General features: G+C 42.8%; 2 protein-coding genes across 3 annotated transcripts; both read left to right on the top strand.

Moving 5' to 3' along the window:
• Nucleotides 1-579: 579 nt before the first annotated feature.
• LOC311510868 (acidic mammalian chitinase-like) lies at nt 580-7,906 on the top strand (the record flags this gene model as incomplete). The annotated part of the gene is made up of 11 exons (XM_084610921.1): nt 580-604; nt 831-860; nt 1,843-2,047; nt 2,902-2,958; nt 3,879-4,044; nt 4,396-4,520; nt 4,848-4,971; nt 5,071-5,253; nt 6,115-6,231; nt 6,561-6,696; nt 7,518-7,906. 11 exons carry the CDS (start codon nt 580-582, stop codon nt 7,784-7,786), a joined length of 1,437 nt encoding a protein of 478 aa, XP_084467047.1. The 3' UTR covers nt 7,787-7,906.
• Nucleotides 7,907-13,322: 5,416 nt separating this feature from the next.
• LOC311511155 (acidic mammalian chitinase-like) lies at nt 13,323-23,738 on the top strand. 2 transcript variants are annotated; one of them, XM_084611541.1, is made up of 11 exons: nt 13,323-13,376; nt 13,958-14,013; nt 14,438-14,467; nt 15,746-15,947; nt 17,105-17,161; nt 19,588-19,753; nt 20,024-20,148; nt 20,601-20,724; nt 20,873-21,055; nt 21,514-21,630; nt 22,394-23,738. In XM_084611541.1, the coding sequence occupies exons 2-11, from the start codon at nt 13,998-14,000 to the stop codon at nt 22,526-22,528; spliced, it is 1,155 nt and encodes a 384-aa protein (XP_084467667.1). In that variant the 5' UTR covers nt 13,323-13,376; nt 13,958-13,997; the 3' UTR covers nt 22,529-23,738. The 2 variants fall into 2 exon arrangements, with proteins under 2 accessions (XP_084467667.1, XP_084467668.1); XM_084611542.1 differs by lacking the exon at nt 17,105-17,161.
• Nucleotides 23,739-25,279: the final 1,541 nt, after the last annotated feature.

Genomic DNA, 25,279 nt, shown 5'->3' with positions numbered 1-25,279 from the left:
GTCTCCGTGTCTGGCACAGAGGGCCCGGCTGAGGGAAATGGGTATGGCCAGGCCTTCCCTGCACTCTGATGAGCCTCGGCTGCCATATTGGCCTAGGGCCACCTGAAGCTGTTGGCAGCCTGGAGCCCAGAATTGGGGAGGTGCAAAGGATGGAGACACTGTTGGCGAACCCTCCTGGGGTGGTGTGTGTGAGTCCCCACCTGCAGCACAAGATCTAGGCAGTAATACTTTTTGTTAACATTTTAGTTTGGTTCCTTCAAAACCATTTTGAGGGAATAAGCGGTGCCTGGCATTCTGCTGGCCCTCTGTCTCGGGCGGCATTTCGCCCAGAGGGAATTGGTGCTCTCCACTCCCTTAGATAAATGGAAGGGGATCTGGTTCCAACTTCCCACCCCCAGCCTTGGCACTGGAGGTGTTGATGTCCTTGAATAAATGAGCTTTTCTATCTGTTTGTTTTATTTTGTTTGTGGTTCTGCTGTCTTTTATGCAGGTGTTCAGGTTCCACGCTGATAAGGACTTGCCTCTGCCACATAAAGCACTTCTGAGTTCCCTCGGTGGGACATTCCCTTGGAAGGAAAGATGGGAAAGGTGTTGCTGTGGGTCGGTGAGTAACTCTCTCTGCCTTTGCTGACTACATCAGGATATAACTTCCCTGGATGGCTGGTCTCAGAGGCAACAGCCTTTTGCCCAGGGACAGTGTGTTCTAGAACTGGTCCTAGCAGGTGTCTGGGTAACAATGTACATGGAATAGTTTTACTTGCTCTGGGACTGATTTAAGCATTGAAAGGCTCTAGTCAAGTTTATTTTTAATGCATTCTTCCTTTTTGCAGCTTTGGCCATTCTGGTGCAGTTGCAGCTGGGTAAGAGCATCTTATTCTTTCTTTTTGTGCACAGGGTCCTGATGAAACTGCAATACAGTTAGAAAGAACAGTTAGCCAGACTTTCAGCTGGTGTCAATCGGTGTAGCTCAATTTCAGTGTAGTTATGGTTTCAGAGTAACAGCCGTGTTAGTCTGTATTCGCAAAAAGAAAAGGAGGACTTGTGGCATCTTAGAGACTAACCAATTTATTTGAGCATAAGCTTTCGTGCTGAGGATCTGACTCACTGATCCCTCTTCGTTATTCTTTAATGTTTCCCTTTGTTGGCTCCATCCATTTTTGCTCCTTCTAACAACCATTCTCTGACTTCAAGAATGGGCACGTGTCTTTCATGCAACTCGGTGTTAAACTGGAGCAAGGGGCAATAAAACCAGTAGTCTTTGTTTTCTCTAATGCTGACTGATAGCTGAGTCTACTCACCCTGGGCCTTGGTTTCTAACTAAGCAAGATTATCCTGTCGATAACATAATTGTTCTGCTCTGGGCCAAATGTTTATCTCTGCGTTGTGGTTGGTTGAAAGGGAACGCCCCGACCTTGGTGATATCTCAAAAACACTGTTTATTGCTGTATTTGTCATTGGGAACATGTGGGAACATGTCATTGGGAAGTTGCTTGAATGGGACATGTGACTGACTCCTAGATGTAGATGCAGAAAATATACATACCAGGGTAGCATTGCGTAGGCAGAATTTGTGAGTAGAAAGTGACTGTTAAATGAAATCCCCATTCACACTCAGGACCGGTGCATCTATTTGTATGATCAGAAGATGAGCAAGAAAAGGCTAGAATTTCCTCTTGTTACCTCAGTGTTGTTCCATTGACATCAGTGGATTTACTCCTGCACCAACATTGGTGAAAGGAGAATCGCACGTCTGATTCCACACTCAATAACACCGGATGTCTCCATCAAGAAACAAACCGACGTTTCCATCTTAATATCTGGAATTTGCTTTTCTCCTGCCAGGCTCTGCCTACAAACTTGTGTGTTACTTCACTAATTGGTCTCAGTACAGGCCAGAACCTGCCAAGTACTTCCCAAACAATGTGGACCCAAATCTATGCACCCACTTGGTCTATGCCTTTGCAACTATGAATCAAAATAAGATTGCCCCATATGAATGGAATGATGAAGATAGACTCTTCCCAGAATTTCAAGCACTAAAGAAAAGGTCAGCACTTTCCAATTTTACAAGATTTAAAGCAAATTTTGCTTTTAAAAAATACTACTTGTTGCCAGGTAAAACTGAGATTTTTCTATTAGCAATGAAGAATTTCTTTATTAGAGAACAGGAATAGTTTAATAGATATCTAGCAGCAATGCTTTCATTAAGGGCTCTGTTCCACAACCTTCATGGGACTTTACTCACACAAGTAGTCCCGCTGATTTTGGTGGAACTGTGTAAGTGTGCACCAGTGTGAGTCAAGGTTCCATGATCAAGTCCTAAGGGTCGATTGTATTCAACCCTGTTTTCAGATTAGTATATTTTGGATGCATTAGGTTACTCATGGCTGGAATGTGGTCTGACACAGGAGTCCAGTTCAAGTGTAAATTATTATTATTATTATTTTTTACAAAAACACAGTTTTTAAACCAAAGAGGAGGTGAGGAACCCTGTGGCTGGGCATTGCACAGAAATTTAGGAGCTCTCGGTTCAGATCCCAGCTCTGACAGAGTTGGTCTCTCTGTGCCTCGCTCTTCCCATCTGTAAAATGGGGATGCTAACATTTCTTTTTGTCCCACCCATTGTGTGTCTTATCTGTTTAGACTGTTGGCTCTTCAGGGCAGGGTCGGTCTGTTGCTATGTGTTTGTACAGCACCTAGCACAATGGGGTTCTAATCTGGCTTGGGGCCTCTAGGCAACACTGTTACCAATACTGAATTATGATCACCAAAAAGAACTGAATAGGTTTTCTCAAATTAAAAATAATAACAACAACAAAAAGTTCACAACTGAGCCAAGTCTCAAACGCAACCAAGTGACTGCTGCTTACTGACCTTCCTTTTTCTTTTCTCATGTCACAGAAACGACAAACTTGTAACCAGCCTGGCTATTGGAGGGTGGAACTTTGGCACTCAGAAGTGAGAACTTTTCCCTTGACTTAATGACAAAGATGATGCTGAGACCTTGGCAACATACAGCCTCCTGCTGCTCCTTTGGAGTCAGTGAGAGCTTTGCTATTGACTTCACGGGGGATAGGATTAGGCTCACGATGATGATGTGAATGACCAGATGTAAACTGTGGTAGTGACTGGGTAGCTGAAGAACTGGGTATTGATGATACTGTGGTTGCTGGTGACAATGGTTGAAGAAATAAGGAGAAGAATGATGATGAATTATGAAAATATAGATAGTTAATGGTGATTAGACATTCATGATACGAATGGCAGGTGATTGTGGAGAATGGGTAAGCAGGGGATGGCTGGGAAAAGTTAGGTTGGATATTGCAGTGGTTGGAAATCCCAAGCGGAAAATGGGAGCATTAAACAGAAAATGGTAGTGTAACGATGATGAGATAATGAAGATGGGTCCTGATCCAGTGGGAGTCTTTCCATTGACTTCATTGAATGGTGGATCAAGCTGATAGTGAAGATAATGGCTAGGAAAGTGATTAAGGGTACTCTGAGTAAACAGATCATGCAGAGAATGGGATGGTGGTACTAGTGGACACACGACAATGGTAGAGAACAGGTTGGGATGAATTTTGGTGAGGATAGTTTCATGGTGGAGAAGGAGGAGGATAAAGATGAGGGCAGACTGAGATAAATACGCAGGTCTTCAGACTCTGGAGTTTGGTGATAACAGAACTTATTAATTGTGGATTATTGGGTACACGTTGCTAATGACAGCAAGGGAGGTGATTAATGGAAGTGGGTTTTAATTAGATTGTTATGTATTAAGACAATTACATTTATAAAAGAGGAACTGAACAAGTCTGCTTTGCATGTGTTGGTGGAGAAAAAAAAGGGGGCCAAGTTGTCTAAGAATTATCCTCTTCCAGATTCACTGAAATGGTTGCCTCACCAGTTAATCGTAAAACGTTCATTGACTCGGTGATCGCATACCTCCGTAAGTTTGGGTTTGATGGGATCGACCTGGATTTTGAATACCCAGGTTCTAGAGGTAGCCCCCCCGAGGACAAACATCGCTTCACCATCTTGATTCAGGTGAGTAACCAGTGCGCTCTCTCAGTTATTCTGTATATCAGCTGGAGTGAGTCAGATCTGAACCACCAAGCTGTGTATCAGCAGTGTTTACATTGGCACTGCATTATTTTAGTTCACCTTTAGTAACTTGAGTCCAACTATTGTGGACATATGGTATCAGACCTTGTTTAAGATACTGTTCCATCTTGCAAGGGCTTTGGGGACAATGAGACATGGAAGGAATCTTGTGAAGATCTTTAGGAGTGTATAGCAAAGGGCAGGTTGTGGGGCTGTTTCTAGATAGATATTCCTGCTAGACATGAATGACATTTTTACAAGAATCACTGCCAACGCTCTCATTTCCATTTTCAGGAAATGCTGGAAGCCTTTAAAGCTGAGGCTGCAAGCACTGGACTCCCAAGGCTGTTGGTTACCGCAGCGGTATCTGCTGGCAAAGGAACTATTGACGCTGGATATGAAATTGCTGAGATAGGGAAGTGAGTGGACTGGTTCCCGCATTGTGCTTGACATGCGATTGGCCTGGTTCTCTGCTGCCTTGCCCCTTGCCTCATCATTAGTACCCATGCAAAATAGGTGGGTGCAAAACGCTACTAAATCCCCATGGTAGCATTTACACTCCCTTTGGGCAGGCGTAAGTGACAGCATAAGGTTCTAGGCAATGGATATTCAGGCCCAAAGTCTTGTGCATCCTTTAGGTCAACGTGGGATGATGTATTGTCTGCTGACTCATTTGTCCATCAGGAAATCATATTCCTAACTGTGTTTTCTTTGTTTGTTTGTTTGTTTCATTTAATTTAAACCAGGCTTCTTGATTTCATCAGCGTGATGTCCTATGACTTCCATGGAGGCTGGGATTCCTTCACAGGGCACAACAGCCCGCTCTATGAAGGCTCTGCCGACTATGGTGACTTCAAGTACTTCAACTGTGTAAGGGAACAGACAGCAAATTCCCTTTTTATTTCTCCAAGAGGGAGCTGAGATAATGGGCACTGGTGGTAAAAAGATTTTCCATTTGGATCTCTGCAGAAATATGCCATGGAATACTGGAACGATAACGGTGTCCCAGCCGAGAAGCTCCTGATGGGATTCCCCACCTACGGGCGTACCTTTAGGCTTAGCAGCAGTGACACATTTGTTGGTGCCCCAGCCTCTGGGGCTGGGTCTTCTGGGCCTTACACCCGGGAAGCTGGTTTCTGGGCTTATTATGAGGTGAGAAGCTTGAGAAAATTACATTTTGTGGCCCAGATCCTGAGCTGATGTAAACTGAGCTAGTTCCATTAGTCCTGGTTCTCAGGCGAAACTAAGATGCCTTTACTTCACTCTGGCAGTGCAAAGGGGCCGTATGCTCACTTTAAGGGCCCCTTTACACCACTAGAGAGGTAGAGGGTCCTGAGTGTAAATGAGAATCAGACCCATTGATTTCAATGGAGCTATGCCAGTTTGTAGCTGCTGAGAATCTGGCCCATAATTAGTGTTTTATGGCATGTACTTTTATGATTTATAGGTGACATATTTCTTTTTTGCTTAGGCTGGTTGCTGAGTTTCTATCTCTTGTCTAAGCTTCTCTCTCTTCCTGTACAGTGGACAGATTCTCTTCCCACTTACACTAGTGTTGTACTGCAGGGACACTAGCAGGCTAGATCTTCAGGTCTGGAAGAGTTCCATTCAGCTCTGGTCCCAAACGGGAGGTGGGGCAAACGTGGCTGTACCACCCCCCTTTGTGTCCACTTCTTCTCCCCTATTCCCGAGGCCAATGCAGTCCCTGATGCCAATTAAAGTAAGGCTGCTCTAAGCTACTCTTTGCTGCTGCAAAGCCTAAGGGGCTATTCTGGGGGATTGGAGTATAGCTGTGATGTGATCACCTTCTCTCCTGTCAGCTGTGTGGCCTAGGGGCTGCAAGGAGGTGGTAAGGCAGGGTACACCAATTCTACACCACCAGAGTAACTCCTAGCTGACCACTTAGGCTGCTGGATTGCAGACTAAAAGGGGGGACAAGATCTAGCCCATTGACTTCACCTTTTGGCTCCTGAACGAGGCCCACTGTGTGTTAACTCCCTGCTGTTTTGGCAGATCTGCACATTCCTAAAGACTGCTCAGGTACGATGGATTCAGGACCAGAAAGTCCCCTATGCCGTTAAGGGGAATGAATGGGTTGGATATGACAACATGTGCAGTTATAAACACAAAGTAAGACCTTTAACATTTTAAAGTGAGCTTTACTTATGCTCTGCTCCTACTATTAGGAAGCACTTGGCTTAAATTCTGTGCATTTCAGAGTCTCTCGATAAAGGGAGATATTTTCAGCCTCGTTCGTATTGCACTAAGGCACTGTGAATGTGATGGGAATGTTTCCCAAAGTATTTTTTTTGAGCTGGGGCTTTACTGCCTAGAAGTTCTGTGATCTATGGCTGTCTAGCCAATTACTGGTTTCACTGTGTGTGTGTGTTGAAATTCTTAAAGGAATTCTTAAGCAGCTGTGGAAATTTTATTGATAGTTGTACGAATTTTTTTGATAGGTCAAATACTTGAAGGAGAAACATTTTGGAGGTGCCATGGTGTGGGCTATTGACCTGGATGATTTCCAGGGCTCTTTCTGCAATGAAGGAAAGTATCCTCTAATAAGTGAGCTGAAGAGACTCCTCGAAACAAAAGGTAAGAAGGTGCTAATGAGTATTTCAGGCCTATATAATTAGGAGGTTCAGTATATGTTTGTCACACTGCTAAGGTGAAATTCCCTCCTCTGCAGAGGGCCAGAACATGGACTAGTTCTCAATATAGGTATTAAGTAGAACATAAGCACTGCCTGAATTTTTGGTTTTGTGCTAGCCCTCTGCACAGAGGTGAGTGTCACCCCAAAAACACATATTTGTAGCTGGAGCTCCTGTTTCCATTTGCACGCCTATAAACATGCAAGTGCTTGTCATGTGGTAAATATGAGCTTTAGAAAACTACTGATGAGGCAAAGTTCAGCATTTTGCTATGTGTGGTGTCTTAACACTGAGCCATTATATAGCACTTTACATTTTGGAAGAGCTTTGTAAGATAGTTAATCCTCACAACATATATAAGGCAGATAAATATTACTTGCCCTGTTTTACAGATGGGGAAATTGAGGCTCTGAATTGTTACGTGACTTCGTCAAGGCCATGTTAATCCAGAGGCAGGATTAGACGTCTAGACCATGTCTCTGAAACATGCTTGTCAGTGTGTGAACCATGCCCATTCTGTGCCTGATCTGCAGAGGATGTGAATCTGCTACAGCTCTTACCTGTGGGGGTGGGGCCAGTCCTTTAGCTCAAGTTATACAGGATCGTGCTCGTAGTCCAGGAGCCCTGGTTGATAAACAAGATAACAGCCATTACAAATTATGAAGCATAGCGTCCAGAAACATAGACAGGCATACAGGAATACATGTGTAGATGAAATCTGGCTGAATCCATGTATCTTAATGACTTGTTAATTATTCATTTTAGATCCGATTGTGCCCAACTGCCCGACAGACATCCCTCCACCAGACCCCACGCCTTCTCCAGATGACAGTACAACTACCTCTCCAGTTATTCCCCCAACTGAGGGGGGAGATGGTTCATTTTGTGCTGGTAGACAAGATGGTACCTATGCCGACCCCAAAGATAATACAAAATTCTACGTATGTGCTGGAGGCAGGACTCACCACTTTACCTGTGCAGATGGCCTCGTCTTTGATGAGAGCTGCAAGTGCTGTAATTATCCAAAATATTAACCCCAGTCCCAGCTCAGAACAAACACTGATGAGTAACATACTGTAACTCGAATCATTCCCGGCAGAATCCCTCTTGCCCTATTAAAAAAAGCCAAGTGGTGGCAATAAGGCACTAATATGTGTGTGGTCTGTCTGCTGTGTGATTGGTGACCCTGCTTTTAACAGTAATAAATAATAATCTCTTTTATATAGTGTCTTCTCTGTTAATGCATTGCAAAACTACATAGGCAAGATATTCAACACAGGCTGAGCGTGGCTTAGTCAGATATTTCCTAAGACATCTTTCTGTGGTTCAGATTTGTGTCCTTCTCCATCTCAGCTCATGTAATTTTTAATAATAATAATTAATAGTTATCTCACTTTTCTTCCCTCAATCTCAAAGGAAGGTAAATAACCTTATACCCATTTTACAGATGGAGAATCTCGTGCACAGAGAGTGGAAGTGATTTTCCCAAGGTGACGTAGCAAATTAGTGCCCAAGCTGAAAACACAACCTAGATCTCCTGATACCCAGTACAGTTCCCTATCCCCTGGGCCGACCAAGTCCTTATTTTGGGATTTACTCGACCACTGCGTGAAGATGTCTTGTGGAACCTTCACCAGCAGGGGAGGTTCCACAAGACATCTTCACGCAGTGGTCGAGCCTGCTTGGAGAAATGTGGGAAATGAATAGCTGCGGTTGTTGTATAGCACAGCCTTGCACCCACTGGCACAGTCTACTACAAGCTATAGCCCCTAATGTATGTTAAATTATCTCAGGGTTGCACCTTTAAGCATCAGAAGACTTCAAGATCATGAAGGTTCCTGCGGCCGTAAGTCACAATGGAACGTATATTGGGAAGACAAATCATAGTAGCAAATCTCATTGAATTCAAGTGGGTACCTTGAAGCGTACATTTACCTTTCATAATGACCCTAGCTACCTAACAGACATAAAAAGCACAGCTTGGCCCTACTTCTCCTCTCACTGACGCTGGTGTAAATCCTAGAGTAACTTCACTGGGCCAAATATAAACAATAAAGATAATAGGAGCGACACAGTGGTAAAACTGGTGTAAAGGAGCAGAGACTCAGGCCCCTGGTCTAGAGGGGTTCTTGACAGGCCTCCTCAGAAAGAAGGTGATAAGCTCTATTCTATTCAGTTCTTATGCTGTGTCCTCATGCCATAGACTCTAGTTTAGGGTATTTTTAATTCACAGAAAGGACCCTAACAGGAAGACATCTTTGCACCTGCTACCTCTGCTTTTCGGACCAGTTCATGGAACGTAATCGCCAGGAGATTACCCTTCTGCTGCAGGTTTGATTGCATTGGCTTCTGCCAGCTGGCTGGCTGCCTGTAAAATACCAGCCTCCTAAGGAGTAACGTCTCATCTAGCCCATTGCTCTTGCTGTTCAAAGTTTTTAATGAAACCGAGGGAACTCACAGGTTGAGGGGGCTACTGTGTCATGCATGTAACTGAGGGTGGAACTGGGGCTGAAAAAATCAGACATCATCCTATTGGTCCAAATCCTCAGCTGGTATAAATGGGTGTAACACCACTTCAAATCAACAGAACCATTTACCTTTTACAACAGCTTAGGATCTGGCCCACTGACTTAGAAGTGATCTCCGTATTTTCTTTTAAGACCTCCCATTGCTGTCTTCCCTTGGAGGCTGGAACTGAACACAGGAACCAGGCAGTCACTTCACATGAGTTTTAGGAATGGCGGGTTCATTGTCTGGGTGGTTATTTCCACTTGCGGGTCCATCGTTGCAGCAGGGAGTAGGCGTTTGGTATTTTTCGCCTCTCTGGACAGTCACAGTGTAGGCTGCAGACGAGATATCTCAGAGGAAGCATTGTTTGCTTCCCATATTCTCTCCTGAGAGTGGCAAAGGGAAAAAAAATCTGGGGGATTTATCATGACCTACTATATAAACCTGTTCAATAGAGATTTGGGCCAGATCCCATGTGGGTGTAAATGGGCCCAGCTCCATTGACTTCAGTGGAGCTATGTCAGTTTACACCAGCTCAGGATCTGGCTCAAGATGTCATTCAGGTTGCATGAGTATAAACGAGGCTCAGTTAGGTCCAATGGGTCAGAACTTGACCAGGAGCCTTCTTTGCCTCTAACATCTTGCCATATTCTTCTACTCATCCATGAATTTTAGTCTTGGTGAAGCTGAGGAAGAAAAAGTTGAGAAGGGTGAGATACAATCATACTGGACAAAGGTGTGCACTTAGAACATGACATGGAACAGAGTGGCAACGTTAGAGGGATCTCGGACAAGATCAGGGAGCTGGAGGTATTGGTAGATGAGAAAAGATGAAGCGAGCTAAACAACCTATACTGCAGTTTGGCTCCACAGTGAGTAAAAGGAGGAGCATACTAGCCTACAAACGTATGAAAGGTGTAAACCTTGAAGGAGGAAGCGGAATGATTTAGTGCGATACCCGGTGGGTTATGCTAGGAGCAGTGGAAGAAAGGGAAGATTCATAGATATTTAGGTCAGAAGGGACCATTATGATCATCTAGTCTGACCTCCTGCACAATGCAGGCCACAGAATTTCACCCACCACTCCTAAAAAAGACCTCACACCTATATCTGTGCTATTGAAGTCCTCAAATTGTAGTTTGAAGACCTCAAGGAGCAGAGAATCCTCCAGCAAGTGACCCGTGCCCCATGCTACAGAGGAAGGCGAAAAACCTCCAGGGCCTTCCAATCTGCCCTGGAGGAAAATTCCTTCCCGACCCCAAATATGGCGATCAGCTAAACCCTGAGCATATGGGCAAGATTCATCAGCCAGATACTACAGAAAATTCTTTCCCGGGTAACTTGGATCTTACCCCATCTAAAAACCCATCACAGGCCATTGGGCCTATTTACCATGAATATTTAATTACCAAAACCATGTTATCCCATCATACCATCTCCTCCATAAACTTATCGAGTTTAATCTTAAAGCAAGATAGATCTTTTGCCCCCACTACTTCCCTCGGAAGGCTATTCCAAAACTTCACTCCTCTGATGGTTAGAAACCTTCGTCTAATTTCTAATCTAAATTTCCTAGTGGCCAGTTTATATCCATTTGTTCTTGTGTCCACATTGGTACTGAGTTTAAATAATTCCTCTCCCTCTCTGGTATTTATCCCTCTGATATATTTATAGAGAGCAATCATATCTCCCCTCAACCTTCTTTTAGTTAGGCTAAACAAGCCAAGCTCCCTGAGTCTCCTTTCATAAGACAAGTTTTCCATTCCTCGGATCATCCTAGTAGCCCTTCTCTGTACCTGTTCCAGTTTGAATTCATCCTTCTTAAACATGGGAGACCAGAACTGCACACAGTATTCCAGGTGAGGTCTCACCAGTGCCTTATATAACGGTACTAAAACCTCCTTATCCCTACTGGAAATACCTCTCCTGATGCATCCCAAGACGACATTAGCTTTTTTCACAGCCATATCACATTGGCAGCTCATAGTCATCCTATGATCAACCAATACTCCAAGGTCCTTTTCCTCCTCCGTTACTTCTAGTTGATGCGTCCCTAGCTTATAACTAAAATTCTTGTTATTAATCCCTCAATGCATGACCTTACACTTCTCACTATTAAATTTCATCCTATTCCTATTACTCCAGTTTACAAGGTCATCCAGTTCCTCCTGTAGGGTATCCCTGTCCTTCTCTGAATTAGCAATACCTCCCAGCTTTGTATCATCTGCAAACTTTATTAGCACACTCCCACTTTTTGTGCCCAGGTCAGTAATAAAAAGATTAAATAAGATTGGTCCCAAAACTGATCCTTGAGGAACTCCACTGGTAACCTCCCTCCAACTTGACAGTTCACCTTTCAGTAGGACCCGTTGTAGTCTCCCCTTTAACCAATTCCCTATCCACCTTTCAATTTTCCTATTGATGCCCATCTTATCCAATTTAACTAATAATTCCCCATGTGGCACAGTATCAAACGCCTTACTAAAATCTAAGTAAATTAGATCCACTGCGTTTCCTTTATCTAAAAAATCTGTTACTCTCTCAAAGAAGGAGATCAGGTTGGTTTGGCACGATCTACCTTTTGTAAAACCATGTTGTATTTTGTCCCATTTACCATTGACTTCAATGTCCTTAACTACCTTCTCCTTCAAAATTTTTTCCAAGACCTTGCATACTACAGATGTCAAACTAACAGGCCTATAATTACTTGGATCACTTTTTTTCCCTTTCTTAAAAATAGGAACTATGTTAGCAATTCTCCAATCATACGGTACAACCCCTGAGTTTACAGATTCATTAAAAATTCTTGCTAATGGGCTTGCAATTTCTTGTGCCAACTCTTTTAATATTCTTGGATGAAGATTATCTGGGCCCCCTGATTTAGTCCCATTAAGCTGTTTGAGTTTCGCTTCTACCTCAGATATGGTGATGTCTACCTCCATATCCTCATTCCCATTTATCATGCTACCATTATCCCTAAGATCCTCTTTAGTCTTATTAAAGACTGAGGCAAAGTATTTGTTTAGATATTGGGCCATGCCTAGATTATCCTTGACCTCCACTCCATCCTCAGTTTTTAGCGGTCCCACTTCTTCTTTCTTTGTTTTCTTCCTATTTATATGACTATAGAACCTTTTACTATTGGTTTTAATTCCCTTTGCAAGGTCCAACTCTACTTGACTTTTAGCCTGTCTCACTTTATCCCTACATATTCTGACCTCAATAAGGTAGCTTTCCTTACTGATCCCTCCCTTCTTCCACTCCCTATATGCTTTCTGCTTTTTCTTAATTACCTCTCTAAGATGCTTGCTCATCCAGCTTGGTCTACAACTCCTGCCTATGAATTTTTTCCCCTTTCTTGGGATGCAGGCTTCCGATAGCTTCTGCAGCTTTAATTTAAAATAATCCCAGGCCTCCTCTACCTTTAAACCCATAAGATGAATATCAGGACAAACTTCATGCCACTCTACTTCTGTAAATGGAAGGAGGCAGAAAATTAGTAACTGGGGCACTTAACCAACAAGGGATGAGAGCAAGTGGCAAGACATACATTTCCATTCTGCCTCTCTTTCTCTGTCTTGTCTGTTTATACAGTGGTTTCTAGGGCAGAGACTCTCTCTTGCTATACGCCCAGCACAATCAGTTAAGCCTTTAATTGTTATGGTAATATTTAATAATAGTAATTAATGCATGGATAAAAGTGCAAAATAATGGCACCATGGTACATTGCACCACACTCTGTGATGCCTGGCGAGCGCTCTATGCTGAACTATGCAATGTAAAAGTGGTGGAGGAGTGAGTGGGCCACTGACTGGCCTGGTAAATGGGGTAAAATTAATTGGAACTGCTGCTCTTACCTAAGCTGGTGACTTCTTTAGAACAAGTTTTACCAGCTGCCTTTTTATGGCGCAATTCTGTTATGGTTATTTCCTGAAAACATTGGTCTGATCATGGGGTTTATGAGGGAAAAATGCAGGAAGTGGGGAGTTAACAAATGCGAGCTCAGTATGTATATTTGTATGGGAGTGGATATCCTTCCTGTATATATAATAGGCAGAGGCAGGCAACAGAAAGAAGCAGGTAGCTACCCTGGGTTATGCTGCAGGGATTTGCCAGGTCAGTGGTTGTATGCAGGTCATATCAAGGAGGGGTTCATTTAATTTTAGCTTTGTTTTGTGAGTTGAATTGTAAGTTGTGGCAACAGGTCTAAGTTGGGGATACAGGAGACTCTGGAAAGGTAACTTAAAATGCATGATTTATTTTATAGGTTTGGTTTTAAAAAGATTTTTTGCCAAGTGCATTGAGAAAGTATGTGTCTTATAATCGCACGTTATACGCTTGCTTTTATGTGTGCATAGCTGCTGCAGTTATTCCCATGTGTTTTTAAACTATTGTTAGCAGAGCACTAATATTTGTTCTTCCCTGTTTCAGTCCTATCCGCACTAGGACCACATTCTAAAATTTTACTTCATTGTTATGTCCAGTTCAGCTCCAACAGAGGGGACAACATTGGGAGCAGTTGTACTGGGGATCACTGGAATTTCAGCTGCTGGGTCACCTAGACTTATACAGTATTGAGAAGAGTTGCATCAAACATGGGCAGCTGCCTGGACCCCTGTCTACCCTGCAACTTCCACTGTTGGTCCCATGTTTCCTATACAAGTCTTTTTTTTTTTTTTCCCCCTTCCCATTTATAGGTAATTCCTGAAGCCAAAATCTGAAGCTGAGGTGGGGAAGATGCTGCTATGGGCTGGTGAGTAAATCTGATCCCTTCCCAGTGACACTTTAACCATTACAGTTGGGGAATCCTTACCCAGGAATTGAAAGCTGTGGATGAGACTCAAACAAATCTGTTGCCTTTCTAACGTGTTATGCAGGAGGTCAGACTAGATTTTCTAATGGCCCCTTCTGGCCTTCAAAATCTATGAAACAGCAGCATCCTACATGGGAATGTTTCAGCAAAGACTTTGCTCTAATGGATTTTGGCTACCTTATGCCTAATGGGTAAGATTCACCCACATGCAGAAGGCCTATGCAGCACTTTGAGGGCGCGAATGGGGGTTTAAATGGTGCTGGCCCCTCTGCGCAGGAATGAATTTCACCCTAAGTGAATGGGTGCCAAAAGTACAAAGTACCAGACTGACTTATTTTCTAATGCATTTTCATTTGGTTTGCAGGCTTGGCCATTCTTGTGCAGCTGCACCTGGGTAAGAATGTCTTGTTCCCTGTTTAGGTGTCTGGGGGCCGATAATATAAATAGAGACAATGGGTCAAATCCCCAAGTCCCTGTTCAGTTTTCACCCATTCCTATTACAGGCAAATCTGTCACTGAAGTTCATGAGAATTTTGCCTAAGTGAAGACTGATGACATGATAATCCTCTCCCAATGGTGCAACTCCATTGCCTTCGAAGGAGCTACTCCTGATTTACACCAGTGCGAGAGTAAAATCAGGCGCTGAATATGGACTTTAGGACTGGCAAAGGATGAGAAAGTGTTACATAGTCTTGACAAGGGGAGGGGAAGCTTTATACTAACCTGGTGTTTCCACATGGAACGAACATATGTATAACTTAGGGCAACTTTGAATGCATCCGATGAAGTGAGCTGTAGCTCACGAAAGCTTATGCTCAAATAAATTTGTTAGTCTGTAAGGTGCCACAAGTCCTCCTTTTCTTTTTGCGGATACCGACTAACACGGCTGCTACTCTGAAACCTGTCATTAGGGCAACTGGTGTATGTTTTACTTGTTGGACTCACATGAGGCCCTTTATTGAATTATATATGATCTAAAACAAGGGTGCTGGTGCTGGGGGTGTTGCCATACCCCTGGCTTGAAATAGTAATAACAACCCAAATACATGGCTTCCATGGTTTCCATCATCAGCACCCCCACTATAAAAATTGTTCCAGCACCCCGATCTAATGTGAAAATGATGTCATTTGTCTATATTGCCAGCCACACACACCTGTAATAGATAAAGTTCCAGATGTCATATTGTCTATGAGGATGAAACATGTGTGTCCTTTCCACTACATTGTCTGCCGTGAACTGGGAAGCAAGAGAACCATGCAGAAGCACTGATGGGAATCTGGAGTACTGACTCCATTTATAGTTTGGTGCTTAGTAGCCAAGGAATGTTGGGCCAGATTTTTAAAGGTATTTAAGCCAGTGCCTAAAGATGTAGAGAGGTGTCTGACTTCCTGGGAGCTGGGTGCTTTGGAGCTTTTGAAAATCTTACTAGGCACTTAAATATCTTTAAAAAGTCTGCCCCCCACATAGGGATTTAAAGTTTACAGCCCTGAGACATCAGTCGTTAATACAGTATATACAGATGAGATCATGGCTCACAAATTCTAACCAGTTGATTGTGTAGCCATGCCATGTTTGGGGTGGCCGTCAGCCCATGAGATTCCTAGATTTATCCCACCTATGACGTATTACTAACACACCGGTGCCACTGTTTGTTCTTTTTTTTTTAACCAGGCTCTGCCTACAAACTTGTGTGCTACTTTACTAACTGGTCTCAGTACAGGACAGGACCGGCCAAGTACACTCCAGAAAATGTGGACCCCCTCCTGTGTACCCACTTGATCTATGCTTTTGCTGGGATGAATAACCATAAGATCACCACTGTGGAATGGAATGATGAAACCCTCTACAGGCAGTTCAATGCCCTAAAAGAGAAGTAAGTAACGTCTAATGTGTAGAGGATTTTAAAAACTAGTTCATTTAAAGGTGACCTATAAATGAATAACATGGGGTTTTGTGCCCCTTTTTGCTTCCTTGTGTTTCAGGTTTTTTTTCCTGCTTGTTTTTTATTCTTAGAAATAACCAGGATGTCAAAATCATATTTTCCCTTAGTTTTTAGTTGAAGGACTTTTGAGTGTCTCAGAAATGTGGATTGGGAAATGTGTTTGCAAAATCCTTTTCTTAAAAAGAGCATTTAATTAAAGCAGCTATTAGTAAAAACAAACCAAATCCAGAGTTTTATACAGTCTAAGTACAAATAATTGCCCCTACCAATTAAAAAATAAGTCTTCCCTGGTATCTTTCATGTTATAACCCTGCTAGTTCACCGGCTGTGCACAGAGTTTCCTAGGATAGACAAGGTCTGAATAAAAAGAACAATCAGGGCCCCAACAACCAAGAAAAAACAAACAAAACCAATCAAAATGTAAACCTTTTCCAAGAGTTTTGGTCTTTGTTCATCAACAAGTAGCAAAACAGGAAGTAAATGGGTTGTTTTCTTTACAGTTCACTTGATAATTGTTGTTTAAAATTCTGCTTAAGGCAGGTTTAGATTATTCTGGTTGCCTCATCATACCATGAAGAAACAGTTAGTCTCTAAGGTGCCACAAGTACTCCTTTTCTTTTTGCGAATACAGACTAACACGGCTGTTACTCTGAAACCTGTCAAGTAAACAGAGAGAGGTTTGCTCTGCAAAATTTAGAACTGGGTTTGCATTGCAACCCTCACCAACACCAAAGAGGTGTTCAAATCAGGAGTTCCAGAAAGGCCCTTATTATGATATTCAGATCCAAACTTCAATTCCTCAGAAATTTAGGAGGGGCTTTTTGAGTTTCTGGCCTTTGTTCGAACCCATCTCTAGATGTATCGGTGTTGAATCAGTTTTATGCCAGTAGACTTCAGTGTCATGAGCAAAGGATAATGGGCAAGGTTCTGACCTCAGTCAGAGGGGTGTAAACTTGGAATAACTCCACTAAGGAGGTGTGAATAGAGAAGATTGTTTAAAAGCTGACAATAGATTTAAAAAATAAATAAATAATCATCTTTATTGACTTAATTCCCCCCCCCCCCCAATACTTTTTCCTGCTTTCTAGAAATAAGAAACTTGTCACGCTCCTGGCTGTTGGAGGTGGAAACTTTGGTACTCAAAAGTAAGAACTTTTCCCTTCATTTTTTAAGATGGTGTTGGTGACGGCAAGGAAGAGGGTCCTATATTCCTTTAACAGTTGTATTGACTGTTAATGAAGACAGTGGCAATCAAAATGAGAAAGTATAACGCACAATGTGGGATAGAGGACATGGGTTACAGTAGTAATAACAACAATAATAATAATGCTTAGCTCATCGGAAAATGTCAAAACGTTTTACAAAGGAGGTCAGTATCATTATTCCCATTGTACAGATGGGGAAACTGAGACACAGAACCATGAAGTGACTTGCTTAAGGTCACACAACAGAACAATGGTAGAGTCAGGAATAGAACCCCAGCTCTTCTGAGTCCCAATCCAGTGCTTTATCCATAAGAGCATATGATTTCTTACTGCATGAAGAGGAAGGCTGATTGGCTGGACAGAACATTGGGCTGGGACTCAGATTTGGGTTCTATTCCCAGCTCCGCCTCTAACTTGCTATGTGATCTTGGGCAAGTCACTTCCTTCTCTGTGCCTCGGTTTCCCTTAACACCCTGGTTTTGTCTTGTCTATTTGGATTGTAAACTCTTTGGGGCAATGACTGACTTTTACTATGTGTTTATACAGTGCCCAGTACAATGGAGCACCAGTTTTGAGCCTCTAGGTGATACTGCAACACAAATAATAATAATTATTATTCCAGAGTCTAGATAATGGGATATATTTGGACTTGGCCAAATTTGATATATTTTTAAAAATAATTTTGATGGATAACATTAATGTTTATTTCTAAGAATTTTTAAATTTAAATTTTTAGAGTTGCATGAAATTATGGGGGGATGTCAAACAATTATTTAATGACTGTAAATGCTGAGATTCAAAATGTTAAAGCTTTATTAACTCTTAAAATACAAATTGTCAACATCACATGTCCTTATATCAACAAGTCATACCTGTTTGGACTATTCATTGGCTAGTACATTTGTAAGAAACCTAATTCAGAAGTCTAAAGCACTGGATTTTGACTCTAAGAAGTTGTCGGGCAGCATTTTTCTTACTTGGTCTATCTGTAAATTTTTATTATTATTGCTGGAAACATTTTTTTATCAGTTTGTGTGTGTATGGTGAAATCATAAGAACATAAGAATGGCCATACTGGGTCAGACCAGTGGTCTGCCTAGCCCAGTATCCTGTCTTCCGCCTGTGACCAGTGCCAAATGTTTCAGAAGAATGAACAGAACAAGGCAATTATTGAATGATCCATCCCTTGCTGTCCAGTCCCAGCTTCTGGCAGTCAGAGATTTAGGGACATACAGAGCATGGGATTGCATCCCTGACCATCTTGGCTAATAGCTGTTGATGGACCTATCTTTCATGAACGTATCTAATTCTTTTTTGAACCCAGATATATTTATAGCCTTCACAACATCTCCTGGCAATGCGTTCCGCAGGTTGACTGTGCGTTGTGCGAAGAAGTGCTTCCTTATGTTAATTTAAAGCTGCTGTCTATTAATTTCCATGGATGATCCCTAGTTCTTGTGCCATATTAAGGGGTAAATAACACTTCCCTATTCACTTTCTCCAAATCATTCACGATTTTATAGACCTCTATATCCCCCTAAGTCTTCTCTTTTCTAAGATGAACAGTCCCCGTCTTTTTAATCTCTCCTTGTATGGATGCTGTTCCATACCCCAAATCAGTTTTGTTTCCCTTCTCTGTACCTTTTCCAATTCTAATGCATCTCTTTTGAGATGGGGTGACCAGATCTGCATGCAGTATTTAAGGTATGAGCGTACTTTGTGTACTGACATTTTTCTGATTTAAAACTGAATCCTTCCAAGCCTGGATATATCTAAAGCCTATTGAATTCAATAGACAGACTCTCGTTAACTTCAGCAGGCTTTGGATCATGTGCTATGGGATAAATCCTACAAGGTGCTGAGCCCCTATCCAGCAAAGCACCTAAGCATGTGCATAACTTTAAGTATGTGAGCAGTGCAATTGACTTCACGGGGACTACTCCTGGACTTAAAGCTGGGCTTTGCTGGACTGGGGTCTGGGGGCTCAGCACATGATCGAGCCTTATGCTTAGACCTCTGTTTTGTTAGTAATTGATGGTTAGATGATGAAAAGAGGAGGTAATGTTGCAACGATGTGGAGGGGGAAGAGATGAAGGGAAAAGGTTTAGAGAAGAGAAATCTGATTACAAAAACAATAATGAAAAGCATTAGACATCAGCAGAGAGATAAGGCTGTTGAGATAATAGATGGTATGATGGAAACTATGGGCCAGGTCCTCAGCTGGCGGAAAACAACATAACACCATTGAAATCAGTGGCGCTACCTTGATTTACACCAGCTCAGAATCTGGCCATCTGGAAAGACTGGAGGACCAAAGGCGGGTGGGGCTAATAATGCAATCGTCAGACAAAAATGATTTCTTCCAGATTTACTGCCATGGTTTCCTCGCCTGCTAATCGTAAAACATTCATCAATTCAGTGACTGATTTTCTCCGCAAGTATAAGTTTGATGGGCTAGATCTCGACTGGGAATATCCTGGTTCCAGGGGAAGCCCTCCAGAGGACAAGCATCGCTTCACCATTTTAGTTCAGGTACAGGAGTACAGTCGATAGCCTGATCCAAAGCTCATCAAAGTCATTGAAATGTTTTAGTTAATTGCTGACGTGTAATCCTGTAACTTGTTAGTTGTGCCTGAAAAGTGCTTATTTTGACATGAGATAAAGGGTGATCACAGACAACATTAGGGGTATTCAAATTATTTGCAGACGTTTGCAAATTTTAAAAAAGGCCTAATTCCCATTAGATTGTTCTTTATCTCAAGTGAACAAGACTGACCGTTGCTCTTTGTTTTATACTTGCAGGAAATGGTAGCAGCTTTTGTTGAAGAAGGACAAAGAACAGGACGTGCAAGGCTATTGGTTTCAGCAGCTGTGTCTTCCAGTAAAGACACCATGGATGCTGGATATGAAGTTGCTGCACTGGGGAGGTAAGTCAAAATGATTTCTGCAAGATGGCTAGCGAGAACATAAGGAAAAGTCTGTGCATTGTAGGGTCTGTTGGCTTGACTTTGGATGTAGTCCCAGTAGATGTCGTTAGGTAATAATCCTGAAAGTTTGTCTGTCTTGCTCTTCTTTTCTATCCACATTAAAGAATAATCCAATGAAATCAATCCCAGGGTTAATTCGGATCCTAGTCCAATTTTATCCAAACCACCAAAGTTTGGGAGCTTGGAGAAAAGGTTTCAGTTTAGATCGCTCTCTACATCAAATGTTGTTATCCAATATCTAAGGATGATCCTGAAGGACTTACCATCTTTAACACAATCTAGCTTGTCTTGTACTTCTTTAGTCTGGTGTTCTTAAGCCCTTCAGAGTGAAGAGGTCTTAGTCTTTTAGGAAATGGATTCCTTACTGTGGCATTTGTTTTGTTTGTATTTAGGAGTCTTGATTTTATCAATGTGATGACCTACGACTTCCATGGAAGTTGGGCGTCTGTCACGGGACACAACAGCCCCTTGCACAAGGGCTCGGATGACTATGACAAAGTTCCTTTCTACAACTGTGTAAGAAAACAAATAACAATACAGGGCTAGATCCAAGGACCATTGAAGTCAATAGGAATCTTTCCACCAACTTCAATGGATCAGGCCCAGGGTTTGGTATTTGTCTGGGGTGAAAGTCATGTTACTGTGAAGGGTTTTCTTCCTACAGGAATATGCTATGAAATACTGGCAGGATAATGGTGCTCCAGCTGAGAAACTCATTATGGGATTCCCAACGTATGGACGAACTTTCAAGCTTTCTACTACGAATACTGGGGTTGGTGCTCCAGCCTCCGGGGGTGGGTCTCCTGGGGTGTATACCCGTGAATCTGGCATCTTGGCTTACTTTGAGGTAAGCATTTCAAGCAAGTTATATCTATCGCTGGTTCTTCCATGGCCCCCTATTACTGTAGTGTCTGAGCACCTATCTTTAATGTATTTGTCCTCCTGACCACCCTGTGAGGCAGGGCAGGGAGATTATGCCTGTTTTATAGATTGGAAACTGAGGCACAGAGAGATTTGCCTGAGGTCACACCGGGGAGTCTGTGGTGGAGCAGGGATTTGAACCTGGGTCCCAAGCCAGTGTGCTAACCACTGTACCATTCTTCCTCCATACAAGATTTCTAGAGCAAACTTGCTTTTTTATTTGTTTATACTTTTCTTGTATGTGACAAACATTTGTTGTAATGGACAGGACTATAGATTGCTTAAGTCATCTCTTCCCCCCCAAACTTTCTGTTTAAACTTAGAATGTGTCCTCATATGTAGTGAATCTGGCTCACTGGCCGTTACTGACTTTCATTTACACAGGTTTGCACGTTCTTAAAAGGAGCCACCACCAGCTGGATTGAAGCGCAGAAGGTCCCATATGCCTTCAAAGACAGAGAGTGGGTCGGATATGACAATGTGAGGAGCTTTGAGATCAAGGTGGGTTCTTGTCATTTTCACAAGATCCTCATTAGAAAGCCTTGGAAACAGGAACATATAAGTGTCCCTTAGTGGATGAGACAATGCCAACTTCCGGGCAGGGGCACGGGGCCAAATCCTCAGACGATGTAAATCAGTGTGGCCCCCTAGAAAGTCAGTGGAATGATGCCAACCTACACCAGCTTGGGATGTAGCCCTCTGAGCAGACCTTGTTAGGAATGGAGTGGTAGGGCTCATGAGGAAGAAGACTCAGAGCTCAAGTGGAGACATTACGTTTCTTCCTAAAGTTTATATAATTGAAATCGCACTAAAATACTATAGAAACCTCTCCAGAGAAAGGAATTTATTTCAAGGCCTGCACTGTGATTGGTTAGACAGGCACAACTGGAAATAACAGGAGCTTTGAGTACGTTTCACCTGTTCTTAGCAATCCCAAGTGGCTCCACCACACAAGGATGATCCTACATATGTTTCACTGAAGTCTGCTTGGCACATTCTTGCTGCACTGGGCACATATGGTGCTGCGCTGCACGCTGTACTGTAAGTGTATTTGTGTGGGCCACTTTATTGCCTAGCAGATGCTGTGCTTCCTCTGAAACAATTTCTGGTTACCTGGTGTCAATGGAGGCAAAGTTAGAGATACAAAAGACCTCATCTGAGCCACCCCCCTCCCAATTCAGTATTGTTCCCTAAGGCACATTACTACATGCCAGTTTTAAATAGCAGTGGACGTTGCACATAGCTGTCTGTTCTTTTTCTGCAGACCCAGTTCCTGAAGGAGAAGCGCTACGGAGGAGCCATGGTTTGGGCTCTTGGCATGGATGATTTCACTGGCTCTTTCTGTGGTGCAGGAGCCAACCCTCTTGTAGGGAAGCTGAAGGTTCTCCTTGGAAACTGAGAGCCAAATCGTTGGACAAGAAAGGAGCATAGCAGGGAGGGAAACATCATATTTATTGTCCAGGGACCTGATCCAATATCTACTGAAGTCAAGGGGAGTTTTTCTATTGGATCAGGCCATAGTTGCAGAAACGACTAAACTCTGTTTTTCCTAATCTGCTTTTTTTGGATTCAAACACCTGTAAATAAATCTTGTGCTGACAAAGCTGCCACAGTGTACCATGATGCAAGGGCCAAGCTGACATTCTGGCTGTGGAGCAGAAGTTACTGCATTCAGTCTGGTCCTTCAGACCCATTCCATATGCTGTCATAGTATATGTATGAACCCTCTCACAAAACACCAGAGAGAATTCTAATTATGTATAAAATATACCAAGAGAGACCTAGCTCCAAACCCCTTTGTCCCCAAACCTCCAAACTCTGGTGAAATTCTACATTTAGATCTAGCCCATATCTCTGTAGTGGGTCAAACCAAAACTATCAACAGTCCAGAAATTTGGAATATCCAGAGGTGGGACCATGTTCCAGAAAGAGTTCAGATCCAGGCTTTCAGCAGATCACATAGTCTGGCTATTCCATTTCAGTACTGTGTTGATTCTGAATCTTGGGATTACATAAAATATGCTGTCCATGTTTTGCTTTGGAACCGCGATGTAATGTGTCTCAAAATGCTGTAGTATTCCTATAGTAAGCACTCTTGGAGTCCCTTCCTTTATAAATAAATGCAACCAAAAGCAAGAAAGTATTGCCTTATTCATGATAGTGTTTTGCTTTGTGTTTGCGGCACCATATGAATTCCCTTCAGTTTTCCTTCCAACATCACAAAGACGAGCTATTTTATGATTTCATCAGTGCCTATTGCAGGGTGTCTTGCACCTTCCTCTGAAACACCTGCTGTACTGGCCATTGTTGGGGACAGGATATTGGACTAGATGGGCCATTGCTCATGTCCGACTTTCACTTCCCAGGTGAACAGGTGTTGGGAGATCAAGTTCTCAAGCCCAAAGAGCATGAGTCATCTTTATGCAGCTGTAAAGCCAGCTGATTTGAATGAGAAACAATTATTCTGAAAAACAATTGGTTCCTTCCTCACCTGAAGGACACAACTAAGCCTAGTGTGGGGAGATAAGGGGCTAATGCTGGGATGAGCGATAGGTGAGAACAATGCTGCTGGACGGTTGGTGCTGTGTCCTGTCAGTCAGGAATAATAGCCTATGGGGAGAATGGAGAAGAATACATTAGGTTCATGAATATTACTGATACAATGCAAATTCCAGCCTTGCTTCTGTAGATATTTCTTCAGGGCTCTGTAGTGTTGTTAGCTTGGAAGAAAATCTGAGCGGCTGTTTAGCACACTACCTTGACTCTCAATGGCTGGCTAGCTCTTCTCCAGTGAATTCTTCAATCTTTTTCTAAAGCAAGTTCAAACACACAAGAGGCACCCTGGGCCTTTCAGATAAGAGCATTTTCACAGTGCTGGCATGGTGTCTGTGCCAAGGAGGAGTGGTTGATAGAGCAGGTAAGGGAGAGTCCAGTGGCTGTAGCGATTGGGCCATATGTAATCTCAACGTAATTGTTTACCTTGTTGAACTTGCATTAGTTCTTCGTATCTTGTGCATTATGGTGATACGGTATTGATCACCCCTCTATACAAAACCTTCAACTCTTTTTCTTATATAACTTGTTCAGTTACACATGTTCAGCACAAGCAAAGCAAGAGGCCAATAGGGGTACCGTTGCTTTGGGGCCCACACATCCCATACAAGTTCTGCAATTCATGGACCAGCTGTATATCCCTCTCCACTGGTAGGCAAAAGGGGAGGGACCAAATCACCAGTTGATACCTACTTTAGCAGAAGAAGTGGAGCGGGAGGAAAATGATGGCTTGATACCACCTTTCTGGCTACGTGGGGACAATGTATCAGACTGTTTTTTGATGATATTTGTCTGTTACATCTTATGTGATGTTTCTATCGGTGGTCAATTTATTATTATTTATTTTATTACTCTGATTTATAGAACTGCCACATATAAACCAGCAAATGTGGACCTATGCTTCTGTACCTATGTAACTTATGCCTTTGCCACCAAGAGCAACAATGAGATCGCTCCGTACGAATGGAACAATAATGTCCTCGGCCCATGGTTCAATGGTCAGTAACTCATAGTTCCTAAATCTCTGGGCCAGCTCCTCAGCTGGTGTGAACTGACATCGTTCCATTGGCTGTAATGGAGTGACGGTGATTTACACCAGCTGAGGATCTGCCCTTCTAGAAGGAAAAGCTTGATTTTTAAAAAAACAAACAGATGCCTTGCTCTCTCTAAATATATTTCATTGTTTTTCCTACTCTCTCCCACAGCAACAAGAAAATGGTCACCGTGCTAGCCATTGGAGGATGGAACGTTGGGACCCAGACGCGAGTTCCCTGAGTTGTGTGTGATGGCTAGGGATGGAAATGAACATTCTGGTGACACGTTGGTGATGGCTGTTGATGGTCCCATGGTCAAGAGCAGAGCCGGAGCGGGTGGCGTTGATGGGGATAATGATAGCGAAAAGATAGGTGATGGAGGAAGAGGAGGATGGCTATGGTGATGAGGAGAGTCTAGGGGGATGAAGATTAGGATAGTGATGAATAAAAGAGTCTTCATGTGGCACTTAACATGTTCCAAAGATGAAATCTACCCCTGTCCAGAGGGCCAGCACCAAATAAGCCCTCTTTTTGGGGGCCTAAATGGGCTCAGGCTGGCCCTC

This window comes from Lepidochelys olivacea, assembly GCF_965140295.1.
Source record: "Lepidochelys olivacea isolate rLepOli2 genome assembly, chromosome: 21".
In the NCBI taxonomy this organism is placed as follows: domain Eukaryota; kingdom Metazoa; phylum Chordata; order Testudines; family Cheloniidae; genus Lepidochelys; species Lepidochelys olivacea.
The sequence above is the reverse complement of the archived record's forward strand: the minus strand, read 5'-3'. Positions and strand labels throughout refer to the sequence as shown.